Source organism: Notolepis coatsorum (assembly GCF_963971535.1).
Source record: "Notolepis coatsorum genome assembly, chromosome: 2".
NCBI lineage: Eukaryota > Metazoa > Chordata > Actinopteri > Aulopiformes > Paralepididae > Notolepis > Notolepis coatsorum.
In genome coordinates this window covers 113,088,466-113,109,286 of record NC_140166.1, presented here as the reverse complement: position 1 = coordinate 113,109,286, position 20,821 = coordinate 113,088,466, and the positions used below count along the sequence as shown (strand labels likewise).

General features: G+C 43.9%; 1 protein-coding gene across 1 annotated transcript in view; it reads right to left on the bottom strand.

The window, feature by feature from the left end:
- dok4 (docking protein 4) overlaps positions 1 to 13,962 on the bottom strand; it is a 117,915-nt gene extending 103,953 nt beyond the window's left edge. Inside the window, exon 1 of the mRNA XM_084308276.1 lies at positions 13,250 to 13,962. Coding sequence (XP_084164402.1) covers positions 13,250 to 13,315 — 66 coding nt within the window. The 5' untranslated portion in view covers positions 13,316 to 13,962. The remainder of the gene's footprint in view (positions 1 to 13,249) is intronic.
- Between the last annotated feature and the right edge of the window lie 6,859 nt (positions 13,963 to 20,821).

The window sequence follows — 20,821 nt, the reverse complement described above, 5'->3', positions numbered from 1 at the left end:
ATTTTGGCAACTCGTGATCTGGCAGAATTTGCATGAAATTGAAACCCGTTGTACGACGTTTTTGGCGCAGAAAGTGTTAAAAGTGCTGTAAGTGATATTGTTTTGTTTGTTAAAATAAGCAGTCTACATGTTAAAATAATAGCTTTAAATGTTCTGGTATCGCATTCCCACTTTAACCAATCAGGTGAGAAAACTCCACACAGCAAAAATGGTCTGACAAAAATCGACGATCGATTGACGATCGAAAGACGCCAAATTCAACTTTCAAACAATGTATTGGTTGATCTGCGAAAAATGCAGCCCGGAGCTGGCAGACGAGAGCAAAGTGCCGCGACGTGCGAGCGTCCCGCTCACGGGCGTGGCGTACCATATACGGTACACCGAACGTTAAGTTACCCTTCTGTAGTGTAGTAATGAATGCGTTAACCTTCTGTAGTGTGGTAGTGGAAGGGTTAACCTTATGTAGTGTGGTAGTGAAAGGGTTAACCTTCTGTAGTGTGGTAGTGAAAGGTTAACCTTCTGTAGTTTGGTAGTGATAGGGTGAACCTTCTGTAGTGTGGTAGTGAAAGGTTAACCTTCTGTAGTGTGGCAGTGAAAGTGTTGTGAAAGGTTAACCCTTTGCAGTGTGGTAGTGAAAGGTTAACCTTCTGTAGTGTGGTAGTGAAAGGTTAACCTTCTGTAGTTTGGTAGTGATAGGGTGAACCTTCTGTAGTGTGGTAGTGAAAGGTTAACCTTCTGTAGTGTGGTAGTGAAAGGTTAACCTTCTGTAGTGTGGTAGTGAAAGGTTAACCCTTTGCAGTGTGGTAGTGAAAGGTTAACCTTCTGTAGTTTGGTAGTGATAGGGTGCACTGTAAAAAAATTATGTTTTTTCACAGGAAATTCACTGTATTATTTTACAGGTTACGTTTGTTTTTCTACTTTAAGTGTAAATGCCATAAAAATACAGTAAATTACCTTTTATCAAAATATTAACCATTAAATAAAGGTTGTAATCTGTAAATGTATTTGATTTTACTGTAATTTGACAGTAAGTATTTGGAAACCATTGATGCCAGACATTTACCGTTTTTTTGCAGCTTTTTTTCTTACAGTGTGCACCTTCTGTAGTGTGGTAGTGAAAGATTAACATTCTGTAGTGTGGTAGTGAACGGTTAACCTTCTGTAGTGTGGTAGTGAAAGGGTTAACCTTCTGTAGTGTGGTAGTGAAAGGTTAACCTTCTGTAGTGTGGTAGTGAAAGGGTGAACCTTCTGTAGTGTGGTAGTGAAAGGTTAACCTTCTGTAGTGTGGTAGTGAAAGGTTAACCTTCTGTAGTGTGGTAGTGAAAGGGTTAGTTTACCTTCTGTATTGTGGTAGTGAAAGTGTTAACCCTTTGTTGTGCGGCGGTGAAAGGGTTACAAGTGTAGTCTGCCTGATATTGAATCAACCCATATTGGTATCAGTGCATTCCTGCACGCAGAGAGAGGAGTTCAGCCTCTGCCCTCAGAAGACCCCAGAACAGGAAATAATGTGCTCTGACTCTGATGTCCAACCCTCTCACATCAAAACGTTGCCTCTCAGCCAGAGAGCCTGGGAAAGCCACCCAGCCCTGCATACTGCCGTTAGATATCCCCCCCGGGGGGCCTCAGTGAGAGGGATCTCAGAGATAGTTTGCAGGAATACTGAACATCAAGGAAATGAGTCCTCCTTGTTGTCTCCCCCCGCTTTCATCTCTCAGACAGGGATTTCCACTAGAAAGACTTTGACGCATGCAAACACACATGCATGCGCGGTGACCACGCACGCATACACACAGACTTGCCCGCTTGGGTGCACAAACACACGTGCCCACGCCCCCACACACACAGGCATACAGACACACATAAAGGTGCTCATGCACACATACAAACAGTGGCCCTGTTCATTACTTGTATCCAGATATATGCATGGATATTATATGTCTTGAGTGACCACTTGTGATAAAAAAATGCTTGATTTTACAGCAGCTTTTCTCAAAGTTGTATGTGATATTTTTTGCTGTAAAATTCCAGGAATTGGCAGCAACTGCAAACATTTCGAGAGTTGGCAAAAATCACAAGTTTCCGCACACCCCTACTAGGCGATCTTTCATTATGGCCCAGGACGCATGAGTGTACACACTGCTAGGGGAATGTGGCCATATGTGACCCAGGCCACCTCCAAATTTGGTCTGAGTGATCGGCTTTCATGGCGTCCTTGACGCGTCACACTTAGAGCTGACCACTTGTGATCGATCACCCAAGACGCATTTGAATGCCAAGTCTGAATAGAGTCTGTCTCATATTCTCTGAACACGTATATCTTGTGTGACCTTCAGTGCTGTCCATGATAAGGCTTTGATCACTCAGTAAGGTACATGCAACAGTCTCTGCACACAGAGACACTTCTACTGTTGACCCCTCACACCCACTGCCTCTAGTCTCCACAAAACCTCCAGCACTTCTCTGGACATGTTTCCACTTGTTTAATATTTCTAATGATCAAATAAAATGTGCTATTTCTGTATTTCTTTGTATATTATTCTAGATGTGTTGTCTTTTGTCTTCTCTGGGTGAGCGATGTGTTCAGCTTACTTGCTGAGGTGAACTAAATGGAAGCTGTCAATCTCTCCAACTAGAGTAGTCAGTGGAGGTTTTACAGGAGAGATATGGTGTAATACAGTGCATCCTATAATCTTGTGTGTTGAATGTATCATAGCTAATACCAGACGGAAAGACAAGTTAAACTGTTTTTATATTAGGCTACGGTTGCAGAGAGGCTGACCCTTCTATCGAGAGATATACAAACTGGATGGGTCACACAACCTCGATTTTGTCTTGGATCGTATTCAGCACTGGGAACAAATGCTAACTTTTCTACTACAAACATTGATATGACAACAAGGCTTAATGGAGGTTTTAGAGGAGAGATATAGTGCCCCAGACATCCCAGCAGAGCTGGTGGACAGTGAATCCAAGTGGTTTCTTTCATTCCTTCAAAGCAGCACCAGTCTGCTTCTTACATGTCGCCCAGTGCAGACATGTCCCACGTGGGTGGAGCCTACCAGCAGAGACATTACCCCCCCACACACCACACACACGCACGCACGCACGCACGCACGCACGCACGCACGCACGCACGCACGCACGCACGCACGCACGCACGCACACACACACACACACACACACACACACACACACACACACACACACACACACACACACACACACACGCACACACATCAGGGCTTTCTCTAAACAATAGTATAGGGGCGCAGTTCCTCTGTGAGTGTGTGTGCATGCATGTGTTTTCGTGTTCAACGTTAAACTATTATGCAACCTTATACACTGTACTTACCCTTGTGTTTGCTATTTTATTGAAATTATGTATTTAAGTTGCAGGAAATATCAGGAACCCACCTCCTGTGTAAGTGTGTTAGACAGCAATAGCCAACCCACACACATTGACTGCTATAGCAACCCTGGTATAGTATTGAGCAGGAACGGTTGAGGAAATATTAATTCTCTCTGAGTTTCTTCCCAGTTTTATTCCCACATGACGAAGGACTTTAGACCAACCTTCCTCCTGCACTGCTACAGTTATAAAAACACTGTGTCAGACAGAATGGAGGGCTGTCCTCCACTAAACACGTTCTCTGCCATGAGAGGTCTGGAAACGTTCACAGTATAATGCATTAACTCCTTGGTTTTCACCCGAATTGTCAGCTTTATTTTAAGGAAAGGAACAGAGCCTGGTCACTTGCCAGACACTCTGGGGATCCGTCCCCTTGGTGATCATTTAGACAGCTTGGAAATAAATGCACGTCGTCTGCCAGAGACGCCAAATCTAATTGTTATTTAGACTTAATTACTAGCTCCTGTTCAAAGCCTACAACAATTTGTAAAGCAGTAAACTCAAACAAAAACAAAACCACTATTTCCCTACCTACACATATTACATGTGGTGAGTATTTATATTTATATTTCTGAATAACCGCACCATGAAATGATGTAGATTAAAAACAAATAGCAATAGACACACACACACACACACACACACGCACGCACGCACGCACGCACGCACGCACGCACGCACGCACGCACGCACGCACGCACGCACGCACACACACACACACACACACACACACACACACACACACACACACACACACACACACACACACACACACACACACACACACACACACACACACACACACACACACACACACACACACACACACACACACACACATACACTTTAGCAGACCACTAGCCAGTGGCGGCTGGTGGGTACTTCGCCACTAGGGGCGCTATACCAAATATTTTGCAACCATGTACAGTACAGTACTGTACCACGCAAGACTCATGGCAAGACGTGAGCGATTCGACTCACGCTCACGGCAATGAATCGGCTCTTATGAACGAGTCGCTCAGCTGTTACTACAACAACACACAACCAGTCAAATAAAGTATAGTCTAGACTCTAATTCACAACTTGAAACACAATATAAATAGAAAAGTTAGAAACAAAAACTCGCCCGTCTCCAAACACAGGCAGATCTCTCCCTCTCTCCTTCTCTCTCTCACACACAGCGCGACGTGGAATCGATTCGTTACACAATCAGACCTATTATATACCAAGAATAACTTCAGTATGAGTACAGGGCTGTACACATATTTAGCATATTGTTAAACGAGCCAAGGCTAGCTATTAAACTATCGATATGAATCGAAAATCTGGGACCCTGATGTAAACAAGACAAACGTCTTTCTCTGGTCTGCATCCCCTTAACAATTGTGTGTATTGAGCCGTACTGTATTGTACCCATTCTGCAATCTGTTAATAAAGTTCTCATTCATTCATTCATTCAAACATAGACGATATTGAACAAGCCATAATCCACGTATTTTCAATCCGAGAGAGCTGCAGTAGTTAAATCAATGAGCCATCGACATAGTCAGTGTGGTAAGTAACGTTATTATTGCATCCAAGATTGATACACGGCTGGCTAGGCAGTTGGTAGTCATAGTCTTGTGTTATAAAATAAATAAACAATCAGCAATGTCTCGCTTCATGAATGGCCAGCAGTAGTACTGCTCCTAAAAAAAACTATTTACAAACGTTAACGTTAAGCACAGAGAGAGAGAGAGAGAGAGAGAGAGAGAGAGAAGAGAGAGAGAGAGAGAGAGAGAGAGAGAGAGAGAGAGAGAGACTCACTGTTTAGTTGAAACGTCCAGGGCAGGAGAGCTTGATAAACGTGTATAATCCGCCATATAGCTTGTTAGCCAAGTGTTAGCTGAGCTCGTTAGCACAACACTCAACAAGTACATTCCTTTGTCCATTTCCGCTCGAACAGACTGCAAACTACCTGGCGTTCTATCGCCATGCTCTAAGACAAACTCTAACCTTAACCAACTTTGAAAGAGTGCCTAAGCTTAACAGTCTAAAGAACTTGCAGTCACGGCACGGCGCACGCTCTAAGACAAACAACCGTCCTAGACCAACCTAGGAACCAAGCTAGAAGCTAGAATTGGAACATTAGAAATTGGATTCGGCCAATCAGAGATCGTCTCTGTGAAATTCTGCCATGGAAAAAAATACTGGCGTCGGCCAATCAGAGAGCGTCTCCGCGAAATGCGGCTATGGAAATTCTTCACGGAAGTTCACGCTGCTGCCTAGACCGCTTCAAATCGCGCTCGGATTCCAACATAATAGTCATATTTCAACGCACAACGCCGTATGCACTGATTGGCTGTGACGGAGACAGCGATCAAACTGTGACGCGCACTCAGAGCGCTATCGCTTCTAGCCCGGGCGAGAAATACGAAAAAATAAAAAAAAACGTCACTTCCTGCGCATGAAAACGATGTTTTTTTAATTTAGATAATAACGTTATATTGTGCATTGGAAATACAAACATACTTAAAATGAGTAAATATTATTCATTTTAAACATGTTTATATTATTTATAGGGCTATAAAACACAAAAACGAAAAAGTTTTATTGTCTTCTTCTCTGATTTAACAGCAGCTGGCCAGCAGGTGGGTCGGCGCCCTAGCGCCCCCAGTGGCGAGCCGCCACTGCCACTAGCCTAGCTACACTTCTCTTGATTACCTCTAGAGCAGGAGTAGGCAACCCTAGGCATTTTCATTGGCACAGGGGGCAGCATAAAAAAAATTTAAAATTAAAATTATAATTTGTTTAATTTTTATTTGAAATATTATAGTGAAATATTTTGCACTGTTGTCGCATTTATCTTGTTGAAATCCTCCCAGGTTCTTTTTTTTTAAGTCGAGTATATCAAGGAGGCTTTTCTCTGTAGCTCAGATGTTTTGTTTGAAGGCTTGCCAAACAAAGAGACAATCAAATCAAGGATAAAAGATATTCCCATGTCAGCTTGAAGTGTCGAGCGACGCATCAACGAAATGTCCGAAAATATCAGAGAACAGCAAACAGCTGGATTAAAAGATGCTCCGGTGTGCAGCTTAAAGTGACCAACTACAGCCCCCAGATAACGGAGCTCAGTAAAGCAAAACTGTTTGTCTGCATTGCACCCCCGCCCCAACTCAGATTTAGGGTTGATACAACCATCATAATAATATTGTTAATAATAACAATAACAATAATGATGTAATAATGTAAAAATATACCTGATTATGAGAAATGTTTTTTACGATGCATGGAATATTGTTGAGGCACACTAGTTACAACTATATTTCAAACAGGCACTTCATGTCAAAAGGTTGCTGACCCCTGCTCTAGAGTAACCACGTTTTAACAAATTTCTTCACATCTATGTATTCTCTACGACTTGTGACTAGCTAACTTCTCCATGTATTCTCTATGACAGCTTGTGACTAGCTACTGTAACGTCTCCATGTATTCTCTATGACAGGTTGTGACTAGCTAACAGTGAAAAAAGCGAAGAAATTGGATGGGGCTGGGACATTTGGGACGAATAAAAATGTAAGATGAAAATCTTTCCAGCCTGTGGCAGGCAGTGGAGGTGTGAAATCCAGAACAATAGAAGTCACAAAGTGGAGTGGTGGAGTGGTGGTAGAGTAGCAGTAAAAGCTGTACTTCTAAGGGCTTCTACTGTACAGCTCCATGTATTCTCTATGACTTGTGACTAGCTAACGTGTCCATGTATTTTCTATGACAGCTGGGTGACTAGCTAACCGTTAACGTCTCCATGTATTCTCTATGACAGCTTGTGACTAGCTAACACGCCCATGTATTTTCTATGACAGCTGGGTGACTAGCTAACCGTTAACGTCTCCATGTATTCTCTATGACAGCTTGTGACTAGCTAACACGCCCATGTATTCTCTATGACAGCTGGGTGACTAGCTAACCGTTAACGTCTCCATGTATTCTCTATGACAGCTTGTGACTAGCTAACACGCCCATGTATTCTCTATGACAGCTGGGTGACTAGCTAACCGTTAACGTCTCCATGTATTCTCTATGACAGCTTGTGACTAGCTAACACGCCCATGTATTCTCTATGACAGCTTGTGACTAGCTAACACGCCCATGTATTCTCTATGACAGCCTGTGACTAGCTAACTCGCCCATGTATTCTCTATGACAGCTGGGTGACTAGCTAACACGCCCATGTATTCTCTATGACAGCCTGTGACTAGCCAATGTTTTCCTGAAGCAAAGAATGGAACTCAAAACAGCTGTAACTCAACCATCAACAAGCAATGAGTGAATGGGAGACTCACACACACATATGCCTTATCTTGAGCCTTGCTGGGGCTAGCCATGGCCAGGTTTGGTATGGTATGGTTGGGTTTGCGTCTCCATTGTGTTTCTTGTAAACGCTCTGGTTGCTAAGCCGCCATTCAAAATCCACACCAACAACTGTGGGGGAGCATGTCTATATTCCCCGGGTTCTATGTTCCCCGCTCGCGATAAAAAGGGTTCTATGTTCCCCGGGTCCTATGTTCCCCACTCCGGTTGCGGCTCCCGAAAAAGCGACCGAGTTGTGTGAGGGCCAACCATGTCACCTTGCTTCATTTCTCTGTCATTATGGTAGTGTTCTCAAACGTACACTTCACGACTAAAAAAGGGTCCTATGTTCCCCGGGTCCTATGTTCCCCGCTATTTCATCATGCACCTGATGCGCTCTGGTGATTATAAATTATTATTATAATTGTTTATATTAATAATTATTATATTACAATAAAAGACAGCTCCGTCTTTTAATACATACTTATATCGTACAGTAACTCAAATAAACACGTACAGTCCCCGCTGAAATAAAGGTTCTGCACGCACGTACCGGCAGTGATCTACAGCAGTGGTTTTCAATCAGTGGTAAAATACACATAAAAGATAGCCACTTATACTATTCTGAGCAGATAATTCAACTGTATCGCTTTGCACTATATAGTATTGTATATTAGTACACTGCATAGTATTGTATATTATATGGTAACTCAGTTACGTCTATTCTGCATCGAACATTGTACATATGTCTATACTGAACACTGTGACCTCTTTTCTACTTCTAATTTACATGCTATACTATGTTATTTGATACTTATCTTGTCTAGCACAGTCTCTGGAGCGTAACAGTAAGAAGCATTTTGTATGAAAGTATTCTGTACTTCTGTATGACAACTATTAAAGAAACTTGAACTTGAAACTATCGCAACGGAGTCACGGATCTGGTCGGGGCAGATAGCATTATGTCGGGAAAAATTTTATGAAATAAACAAATGTGAATTAAAGAATTTAAAACGAAGTTTAGCCTATTAAATAGTTTTAGAAGCTTATAGCCATGTACGTATTTTAACTCCGCTTCGTGGACGACTGGCTGCGAGGACTGCGGGGAGGAGGGGGAATTGCAACCACCGCAAGCAAAACGTAACCCTTTCACTGCAGTACACGGCTGTAACCAGAAAAGGCACACGTTAACCCTTTCACTGCAGTACAGTGTACACGGCTGTAACCAGAAAAGTCAAGTCATTAATCCTCATCTTCGTCTTCTTCCTGCGTACTAAAACCACCAAAGTTCTCATCTTCAGTGTCGGAAACGAACAGGCTCAGGGTGGCTTCGTCAGCCACTCTCCGTCGCCGTCACAGTCATATTTAAGTAAGGATAGTTTGAATGACTTCAGCACCAAGGCGCTGTCCACCTGGCGAGAAATAAGCCAATAGTATCCATCTGAAATAAAGGCTCGAGAGGAGAGCAGAGGACAGGAGATCTGAGGAGAGCAGAGGAGAGAAGAGGAGAGGAGAGGAGAGGAGAGGAGAGGAGAGGAGATGAGAAGAGAGGAGAGGAGAGGAGAGGAGAGGAGAGGAGAGGAGAGGAGAGGAGAGGAGAGGAGAGGAGAGGAGAGGAGAGGAGAGGAGAGGAGAGGAGCATCGAGCCAGAGGCAGGGGTTGTAGAGTAGGGTGGGAGAGAGAGAGGGACAGATTGGGTGTAGGTAGCAGCAGCATGCAGGTCAGGGTAGATTTGGGGGAAACAGGGTAAACGAAAGATTCAATCTCTGCGCACATCTCTACTGTTCTTCCTCAGGAGGGAAGGGTTAACAGAACCGCTTCATTATCCTCGGCCTTCACACGGATATGACGATCTACACACACAACACACACACACACACACACACACACACACACACACACACACACACACACACACACACACACACACACACACACACACACACACACACACACACACACACACACACACACACACACACACACACACACACACACACACACACACACACACACACACATTTTGAATCTTTATTTATGTCCACATAAAGACAATGTTTAAAGGACACAAATATTATCAGTGCACTTGTACATTGTGGGTTATTCTGATACAGTCGTGCCCAAATTGACAATGGCAACCAAAGTTACACACACACTTGTATAAATCAGAAACGGCCTTCGATCAAAACAAAATGGACATATATCTTAATCAAATTTACCTTCCTAAACTATCAGAGGATGACGCTAAACAGTTAGAAACACCCATCACACTAGATGAACTTAGGGAGGCCATATCTGAAATGCAAAGTGGTAGGGCTCCTGGAAGAGACGGTATCCCACCAGAAATGTACCTCTCATGTTGGGATGTAATTGGACCCCTATTACTTATGATTTTATATTCAATCAAGTAGGGGAACTTCCATAAGAACGACAATATTGCACTCATAACAGTCCTCCTTAAAAAAGACCCCACCGATTGCGGTAGTTATAGACCCTTAAGCCTCCTCGGAACCGATATCAAGCTGTACTCCAAGGTATTAGCCATCAGACTTCAAAAGCATATGGCGTCTTTAGTTCATCCTGATCAGACTGGCTTCATAAGAGGCCGCTTGATCACGGATAATATAAGACGGTTACTACATGTGCTAGATGCCAGCAAGGATGACACCACACCTAAGGCGATGCTGTCCCTGGATGCGATGAAAGCCTTTGATAAGTTGGAATGGTCTTATCTATGGGCAGTATTAGAAAGGATGGGGTTAGGAAAAGGATTCATTGATATGATTAAAGTATTATACAAAGACCCATCGGCCATGATTACAACAGGTATAATCACCTCCGAAATGTTTCCGGTATCACGCTCTTCTAGACAGGGTTGCCCTCTTAGCCCCGGACTATTCACTTTATCATTAGAGCCTTTAGCACAATATATAAGACAATCCCAATCCATAGAACCAATCGCAATCAAGGGCACACAACATCAAATTAGTTTATATGCGGACGACGTAATCCAATCCAATCCAATCCAACTTTATTTATAAAGCACTTTAACAGCCACAGGGGCACAAAGTGCTGTACAGGGGGAGCATATTAAAAACTATTAGCAGCACTAAAAATAGAAAAAAAAACAAGAGTACCAAAACCGAGATAAAAAACATTAGGTAAATATAGGCAGCAATACAAGTTTAAATAGATCAGAGTACTTAAAAAAAAATTATAATTTAAAAGCAAGGGAAACAGTAACAAAACGATACAACAACAACACAGTAAGACAATAAGATCATAAAATCAACAAGCTACATGGTGTAATACTGTTCATGCAAAACCCTAACACCTCAATGCCTCATCTTCTCAAATCTATTGGGATTTAGGATAAATTGGCCAAAGTCGGCTTTCCTTCCACTTAATGCCCCTGCAAAAAATATACTCCTTCCAGAAGAAATACCAATGGTTAAACACTTCAGATGTTTAGGAGTTGAAGTATTCCCTACTATAAGCCAAACGGTGAAGTACAATTACATAAAAATCCAAGATAAGATCAAATACGACTTTGACAGGTGGTCCAAACTTAAAAACTCAGTACAGGCACGGGTATCAATAGTTAAGATGGATGTCCTACCTAGAATCAACTTCATTAGCTCAACCCCTCCAGATGGTTACTGGAAAAAATTACACTCTACCGCATACACATTTATTTGGAATAACAAACCTCCACGTATAAAAAGATCCACCGCACAGAGAAACAAATCCGACGGAGGTATGGCATTTCCAGATTTTTACCACTATTTCAAGGCGTACACTTTAAGACCACTGACAACCTGGTTTGATTCCCAAGCATCTGTATCCTGGAGAAACTTAGAAGTAAATATAGTAGCACCACATAGACTGCAGGACATAGTATACACCAAATTATCAATTAAGCAATGCGAATTGAAATTTGGCCCCATTATTACTCATGCGATCCGGATATGGCGTGAAACACAAAAAAAATATTCTAACCCACATAAATGGCATAGTCATACTAAATAACTATTCAATAACAATGCACTCCTGATTGAAAAAACAACCTATAAGATACCCTAAATGGGAAAAGCAGGGCATACACACATTAGGAGATGTTTTCAACAAACAGGGTTTTTGTAGATATAAAGACATACATAAAAAAATGTATCTCACCAGTTCCACACATTATTTTTACGCACAGTTATTGGTATGTTTGAAGGCTCATGGAGTCCCATTAAGGATACCAATTGAACACCACAGATATCACAAATTCTTCTATGAAAAAGAGACATCGAGAGGTTTTGTATCTGATTTTTATCATCAATTACTAACATCCTCGTATGGAATCCTCCCCCTAGACTCAGTCTGGAGGAGGGATATACCAGACCTGGAATTTTTTTTTTGATTGGCAAGAAGTCTGGGCAAACGTTCGAATTGCGTCACGTAACCCGGATCATCAACAAATTAATCTTAACTATATTCATAGGACATACCTGACTCCTATAAGATTGAACAGAATGGGACTTAAACAAGACTCCAGATGCTCCTTATGTACAAATGGGGATGAGGGTACATTTATGCACATGTACTGGGATTGCCCACCAGTTAAGATATTCTGGAAAGAAGTGTCCCAGCAATTATCAAATTTCTTAATTCTGAATATACCTGTACACCCCTCTGTATTGCTGTTGAATGATGTTTTTGAGTTTGCAGTCCCTATACAGCTAAAGAGTTTCGTTTTATCTGGTATCACAGTCACAGCGGCTAAAAAGCTGATAGCATCACGATGGTTTCAACCGGAAAAAATGTGTCGGAAGGTTTGGGTTCTTACATATCTCGATGTGATTTATCTAGAAATATGTCCACATATGTCTGTCAAGGACATAAACACTAATAATGCAATCAGATATTTAGAGACGGTTAGTTGCAAAACTGCCTGATTGGCCACATTGTTGCATACAAACAGGATAATACACATGATGAAAATAACAATAGTAGGTTACAGACAATAAAAACACTTCATGGTTATAAAAGGCAGCGTCTCCTCCATACTGATCGGCTACCAATAACAGCAGATACTGAACACCTTGCTAACGGCTTGTTCCTTCTCTTAGAGAGACCAGCCATCTGGAGGCCCCTCACAACCAGCTTGTCCTAGGCTACCAAAAAAATAAATAAAATGTACACTTGTAGCCCAGCTGTGAAATGGTCTGTTGTTGTTGATATATCATCATCTTTGTTAGAAAGGCTTCCTAGTCTAGAGACTGTAGTCGAAAGTACAACCAACCTCTAGAATACAATGACAATAACCACACCAACAGACAGTATTAGCATACTGTACGTTGTGTACAAACGCTGCACCTCGGATGGTGGCACAAACACACACACACACACACACACACACACACATTCACTAACTCACTCACTCACACACACTTTTCATATTACAATTGTATTATAGTGGGGACCTCTACTTCTATTAATTCAATACACACGTAGATGCATACTCACCCCTAGCTTGCGGCTGCGCATGCGAACGTAGCCCTGCTTCACAATGTCGTTGAAGTTGGAGGCCATCTCTGGGAGGGGCGGGACCGTCTGGCTGTCACCGTGGAGACCATCCAGACACTTCTTCCCTCCCTCTCCCCCTCTCTCTCTGTCTTTCTCTCTCCCTCTCTCTCCTCCTTCCGTCTGACCCGTTCCTCTTTCGCTCTGTGGTAATTTTCACACCTCTGCCTTTTTTCTGTGAAGCCCTGCTTCTCTCTCTCTCTCTCCCTCCTTCCCTTCTCCTCTTCCTTACCTCCGTCTCCTGATCACTGGGCTTAGATTCTCTCTTGATTGATTGATTGATAACTTTATTAACAGATTGCAGAATGGGTACAGTACAGTACAGCTCAATACATACAATTGTTAAGGGGATGCAGACCAGAGAAAGACTTTCGTCTTGTTTACATCAGGGTCCCCCATTTGCCCCTCTCTCTCTCTCTCTCTCTCTCTCTCTCTCTCTCTCTCTCTCTCTCTCTCTCTCTCTCTCTCTCTCTCTCTCTTCTCTTTATCGTTCTCTCTTTATTTCTTTCCTCTCCTCTCCTTCTGTGGTATCACCAATTTATCTCAGTTCTTCCAGTCTCACCCTGCCTCCTCCATCCTTCCTTATTCTCTCTCTCTATCTGTTTTTTTTTATCTCACTCTCTCTCTCTCTCTCTCTCTCTCTCTCTCTCTCTCTCTCTCTCTCTCTCTCTCTCTCTCTCTCTCTCTCTCTCTCTCTCTCTCTCTGTCTGTCACTTGTTTTTCTTTGTTCAAAGGGTTACCATACAATTTGTATTTGGCCCTCTCCCTCTCACTTGCTCCCTCCTCTCTTCTACCTATTTCTCTTTTCTCCTCGCCTATTATCCTTTTAAATCTTGATAATCGCCCATGGGTCTGTCCTCTTCGTTTCCAGTAGTTTCTCCTCCTCTCTTCTCTCCCTCTCTCTCTCTCTCTCTCTCTCTCTCTCTCTCTCTCTCTCTCTCTCTCTCTCTCTCTCTCTCTCTCTCTCTCTCTCTCTCTTCTCTCTCTCTCTCTCTCTCTCTCTCTCTGATCCCTCAACCCTTATTCCGGCCCTGGGAAACGAAAGAGAGAGAGAGGAGAGAGAGAGATGGAAAGGGATAAATGGAGGTATATATTATTTATTTGAAGTGTTAGGAGAGTAAGGTAACGTCTGGGCAGACACATGCAGCGTGTCGTCTATTATTGATACCAGAGGAAGACACACATTGTTGGGGCTACATATACAGGACGGCCCGGCTTTGACATGTCATACAGGCCGGGTCTTTGTGTGTGTGTGTGTGTGTGTGTGTGTGTGTGTGTGTGTGTGTGTGTGTGTGTGTGTGTGTGTGTGTGTGTGTGTGTGTGTGTGTGGTGTGTGCGTGCGTGCGTGCGTGCGTGTGTGTGTAGAATGACATTCCTATAATGTACAGTATGTCTCTGTGTAGTAGTGGGATGGAGAGAGAGAGAGAGAGAGAGAGAGAGAGAGAGAGAGAGAGAGAGAGGAGAGAGAGAGAGAGAGAGAGAGAGAGAGAGAGAGAGAGAGAGAGAGAGAAGGTTAAGGTATAATGTACTGTCTCTCTCTAATACACAGTCCCCCATGTTGTATATGAAAGCAGCCATAAATAGCAGACTACAGTATAGGTCAGCAGGAATCATGTTGCGCTCCAAACTTCTAAGGAGTTGTAGATAACAAGCTCCTACTCTTCTCCTCTCCTCCAACCTCACCTATCCTCTCTCTATAATTACCTCTCCTCTACTTCCTTCTTTTCTCTCCTTCCCTCTTCTCTTCTCATCTCCTTCACATACTACTAATATCTGATGATATATAACTACAGAATATTGATATAATGTATAATAAAGACATAATATTGATATAATACATTATATGGACCTAGACCTAGTATACATCAATTTTTTGGTTATTTTGTTTGTGTAGTTCATAGTCACAGAATGGAAAAAGCCATCTACCCCACGTACAGTAGCATCCAGCTTTGGGCATTGCGGGTGGGGGGGGGGGGGGCGGGACCTTTCAGGTGTCAGGTAACATGACAGGGCTTATTTCCACTGACCAGTAGGCACGGTACGGTACGGGTAGGCTTGCCGTGATGCACCTTGCCATGTTGCCTGTGTTGTTTTTTCAGTACATAACGTTAGGTTATGACTATAACCAAGTTCTGTTAACACTTAGTGAACGCTCAGCGTTTCATGCATAATCTCGCTTCAGCGTATGCACACTGAATAAATTTCAAATGTACCTTTAAATGCCAGCATTCATCTGGCCACACCCCCATCCGCCTACCTACATAAGCCGGGATGGGCCACACACTCATCTCCTTCCCAACAAATTTCATCACAATGAAAAATCAAGGGCCTGCAGCAGCGTCTAGACGCTGAGCGTTCACTAAGTGTTAACAGAACTTGGTTATAGTCATAACCTAACGTTCTGTGCCACACTAGCTCACGCTCAGCGTTTCATGCATAATAGGAGCTGAGCGGGAGCTAGAAGCTCGACAAATGTACCCTGCTGAGGCCCCCCACAACCATCAGACCAGGGAGGGCCGAGCCCCCCCGACCCACCCTAATGGAGGGCACCCCCCCTATTGGTGGCTTCACGGGAGGGCGACGGACCCGACCGTGCGAAGAGGCACTCAAGCAACTTAACGCACAGGGTGAGCAGAGCGTGGCTTGACCCCACGACTACACACACGCACAACCCGCATGCCACCCGGGAACGAACGGAGGAAACAACCTCGTTACTGCCCCCAGAATCACGGGGCCAAGGGCAAACCCAACCCCGTGGCAAGGCCGTAGCAGCGGAGCGCGAAGGAAGACCCAGACCCACCAAAGGGACTGGACCCCCTGGAACGGGGGCCCGGAGAAGTCCATGATGCCAGCATCAAGACCCCACCAGGTGGGCACTTAGTGACCCCGCCCCCCACATCGCCAGCGTATTCGGACAAAGGCCCCTCAGCCGAGCGGGCCCTGTCCCCCCAATAGTACACCGCCTGGTACACTGACCCTGCAGAACAGGCAGTCAGCATGGCCGTAAGCACACAAAAAAGGTTAACCAACGGAAGCAGGCAGCGCACCGGGGAAAAACCAGGCAACAGGCTGTTAACCCTAGCCTGGAGACTGCGGACGAGACAGGCGCCAGAGGGGACAGCTGAACACAGCCGCCCCGGCGGAAGGGGCGTATGCTGGCGTAGTTGCATGACCAAGCCTCCATTTAAAAACCCCCACCCAGAAGGGTTGAGGCAGAGAAGGCTGACATGATTGGCAGATGTCATGAACGTGCAGGGGCACCCTCAAACGGTGAACCCGGGAGTTGACACTGCTCCAACACACCAGGGAATCAACCGCCTTGGTGTTACCCAATGCGGTGGTTGTTCCATAACCCCTCAAGAAAAAACTCCAAAACACACCTGCGGGTATACACCGGCTATACCGCAGTACAAGTGTTTCAGTTATCAAAAAAGGGTTAACCCAGGCCTACGGGTCGACAAAACATTACCTCGGACCGGGCCTGGCGATACGGGAAGCACAGGGTCACCAGAGGAGGTCAAAGACCACCCCAACAGGCCCCTCTTCGCCAAGCGTGAGAGAGGAGCGAAAAAAAATGGAGAACCAGCCCGTAAGCACACCGTACTTGGTATTCCCAGGCGGTCTCCCAACCAAGTACTAACCAGGACCAACCTGTGTAGCGGCCGAGATCCGACGAGATCGAGCGTGTACAGGTTGGCATGGCCGTAAGCCATCACGACAGTGCTGAGTAAAAACATACCCAACCAGGGTCTCCATAGCGCTTAACCCTGTGACACCCGGACCGACCTGGCATTTTTCCCCCTGAAAAAAGCCCAAGTCCCTCAGGGTACCAGAACAGCAGATCTGCATCCCCGGCGGACAACGGGTTCAACTGATCCAGACCAGCGTGACCAGAACCAGTCCCGTGCCCTAACCACGCCGACATGCCTACTCCAGGAGAAAGGGCAGATATGCGTGTCGATCTTAACATGAAAAGTTTGGGCGAACCGCGCCTGGTGGCCCACCCCAAGGGCGTGAGACCCCTCTACATATGTTCAGATCCATTCCGTCATCATCCCCCAGACATGAACGAGAATCCGTCGAAAACCAACCCAGGTCGTGGGATTTGGTCGTCGGAAGAGGAAAAACCCCCATCTCAGTTGCTTTATAAAAACGCCGTTTTAACCACAAGCAACCAAGGCGTGCCAGTCAGTCGCCTGTTTACAGCGAGCTAGCACTATACGTGCGTCGGGACACACCCCCATCAATGAACAGGCTATTTAGACCCGTCATTGAATCCCCAAGGCGCCCAGGGGAACGACAAGAGGGGTGTGACACTTCCTAACTCCAACACTTTTTGAATAGAAAAGAAGGAAGCATCAACAGTATGTATCCCAGTCTACACAGCCGGGGGTAAAAATTGTTCACATTTTTACATCCCACCACCCTCCCATAGGAAGGAGACGGGGATCCCCAGAGAGACTTCCCACGCGAGCTGTACAGATTGAAAAGAATATATTGCACCTTGAGCCATGTAAAAAATTGGTTTTAGGGCTCTCCGGGGAAGAGGCACTGAACCCATACACACTCAATAATCGAATTGAATCGAATACATATACAATAGAATAGGACACCTTCTAGAGCAGACCTGGGCATTGTACGGCCCGCGGGCCGGATCCGGCCCGCGGGATGATTCTGACCGGCCCGCGAAAGATTACATGATAATAAAAAAAAATAAAAAATAAAATAAAAAAAATATTTTTTTTAATATTTTTTTTTTTTTACTTTATTTTTTTTATGTCAACGTTCACACGCACAGTATACGCTTAGGAGACATGCTCAGAAGATGTTGGTTCTCTTTGGATCCACCTACATATGTGAACAGACATTCTCAGTCATGACGTTTACCAAGTCCAGGTACAGACCCTCTCTCACTGATGAACATCTGGCAGCTGTGCTTCGCATCTCCACCTCAGACATGCAACCTGACTTTGATGGACTTGTTAAAGCTCAACAGAGACTGGATTTCTCACACTGAATGAAAAAAAAATAACTGAAGAACACTAAAATGTGGAAATATAACAAGTGAAATGGGACACTTGATCTTTTTTTCTTCTTTTTTTTGCACAGTTCTGAAAACATTAAATGTTTAATATAGGCATGTAAAGTAAAAAAGGCTACAAAACTGGGACACTTTTCTTTACACAGTTCAGTGACATGTCTTGTTTATTTTTGCTATAAGATGATGTGATGTCTTTAGAAAGCTAAGAAAATCCTTGTTTCAATAGTATATGAAACTCAAAATGCCCTTTGTTATTAATGTTTCACATTTTGTTTATCATTTTGGAAATAAATTCTATTTGAATAAATGATATTTTTGAAAGCTAACCTCACCTTTTAATTGCCAAATAATAACTCTTACCAGGGGTCAAAACAATGCCATTTACTGCTTTTTAAATAGAAATAAAATGTATATTATGCATAATTGAGTTTGGAATTTTGGCCCGGCCCCCCAACATATTTTCAGTTGCTCATTCGGCCCCCCGGGAAAAATAATTGCCCACCCCTGTTCTAGAGGGTCCACTCACTTTGACAATCTGAGGAGGAAGGCTCTGTACTCTGATGGAGGCTCCCTCACATGGAAGAAGGAGTCCGAACTCACAGAAGGCCCGAATAGGCGCTTGGTGAGGAGGAGCCCTGACCACCCCCCTGAAACAGATCCATCACATGGACCTGAACAGCACACGGAAGTCCTACCAACAGAGACGCGCACAGTGACGTACTCTATGGCGGGGGAATTCCTGCGGTGCACACGCCCAATATACCAGGCCGTGGGACCAGGAAACTCCCCCCCCCCCCCCCCCCGTAACGTGCCGAACCGCCACGTGACGGGAACCTTGAAGGACAGGGGGTGTACCCCTGACCGACAGAAACAAGGAGGAGAGGAAAGGTTACCAGTTCACCCCTTTACGACCCCACACCCATGATACGATGTAATGACAAAAAGAGAATATGACACAGTCATAGTCAGCTCTATGAAGCGTTTGACAGCTCCACACAGCGCATGAGCTAACCTGCTATCTGATTTTTACTTGCATTATTGTTGATAGACGGTCACGGACAGTGTTAGGTCCTGGAGAAAGGACAGGCGATCATCTGATTTGATGTAACGTTAAAAGCGGATGTTGTTCCAACTAGCTATCTTTCCAGCTAATGCTATCATAACACCAGCCAAACACATCCCGATTCCCGTCCGAGCTCCCCGTCACACTGCACTGTCGGGGACAATGGAATTTAAGAAAGTGTATCTGCTGTTAAAATGACACAGCATCACACTTTAAAACATGTTCATTTTATAATCCTCACTCTCCGCAGGACTCGGCAGGAGATAAATTACATCATGGGATCGGAGGCTAGAATTTACGTGTACTCGCCGATACCGATACCAGCATTTTAGGCAGTATCGGCGGCATTTCCGATACCGGTATCGGTATCGGAACAACTCTACTTTGAAGTAGAGATGTTCCGATACCATTTTTCCCTTTCCGATCCGATTCCGATACCTAAGCTTTGGGTATCGGCCGATACCGATATTTATCCGATACCAGTGCATAAAAAAAAAATTAAAAAAAATTATATAAATTATACTTTTTTTTTTTTTTTTTTTTTTAGATACTGTTATACTGTTTTTTAGTAATAACTAGAACGTATGGTATTTATTCAACAACAGGTGATTGTATAGATTTGTATTAGTATCATTAATCAATGAGTATGGGCTGCAGCACTGCAGATATACCCTACTCCAATGATCCACACGGACATTAAACGGTGTTGCACTCGCTACTCAGTGGCTCTGCAGATATACCCTATTCAGTCTGTAAGCTAGTGGCAGATAGAACGTTCATGTTGTGATTTTTGATGCAAAATAAATATTCAACATTCTCTTTTGAAACTCCGCCTCAGACTCTTATCCTTTGACACTTGCTGTACTTTGCTTGCAGGTCTGCAGCCATTATTGCTGGATTATGTGAATAGCACCAACTTTAGACACGGTAACGTTATCAAATCAAATCAAATTTATTTATAGGGCCCGACAACACACGTTAATGTCCCCATGGGCCGTACAGATCTTCTTTAAACAAGTCAAGAAGAAAACAAGAACACCATAAGGTGCAAACATTTTTAGATGGATGCAAATAAATGAAAGAATGCAAGCACTCCCAGACATACCCCACGCGAAGGTAAGGAAAAACTCACTAAAACCTAACAATAGGGAAAAAAGCTCCACAGGCAGTGTGGAGGAGAGAAACCTTAGAAGGGCCATTCAAGGGGGGATCTCCCTTCTTAGATGTTGGTGATAGTAGTGTTGCAGACGGACAGTTGGTAAGCATGCACTCATGTGTGTAGTGGAACACAGATGAGTGCATGCAATAGCAACTGTACATTTTGAAAAATTAAAGATAGAGCTAATAGCGATAGCAACTGAACATTTTGAAAGATTAAAGATAGAGCTGATAGCAATCTATTTGAGGCACA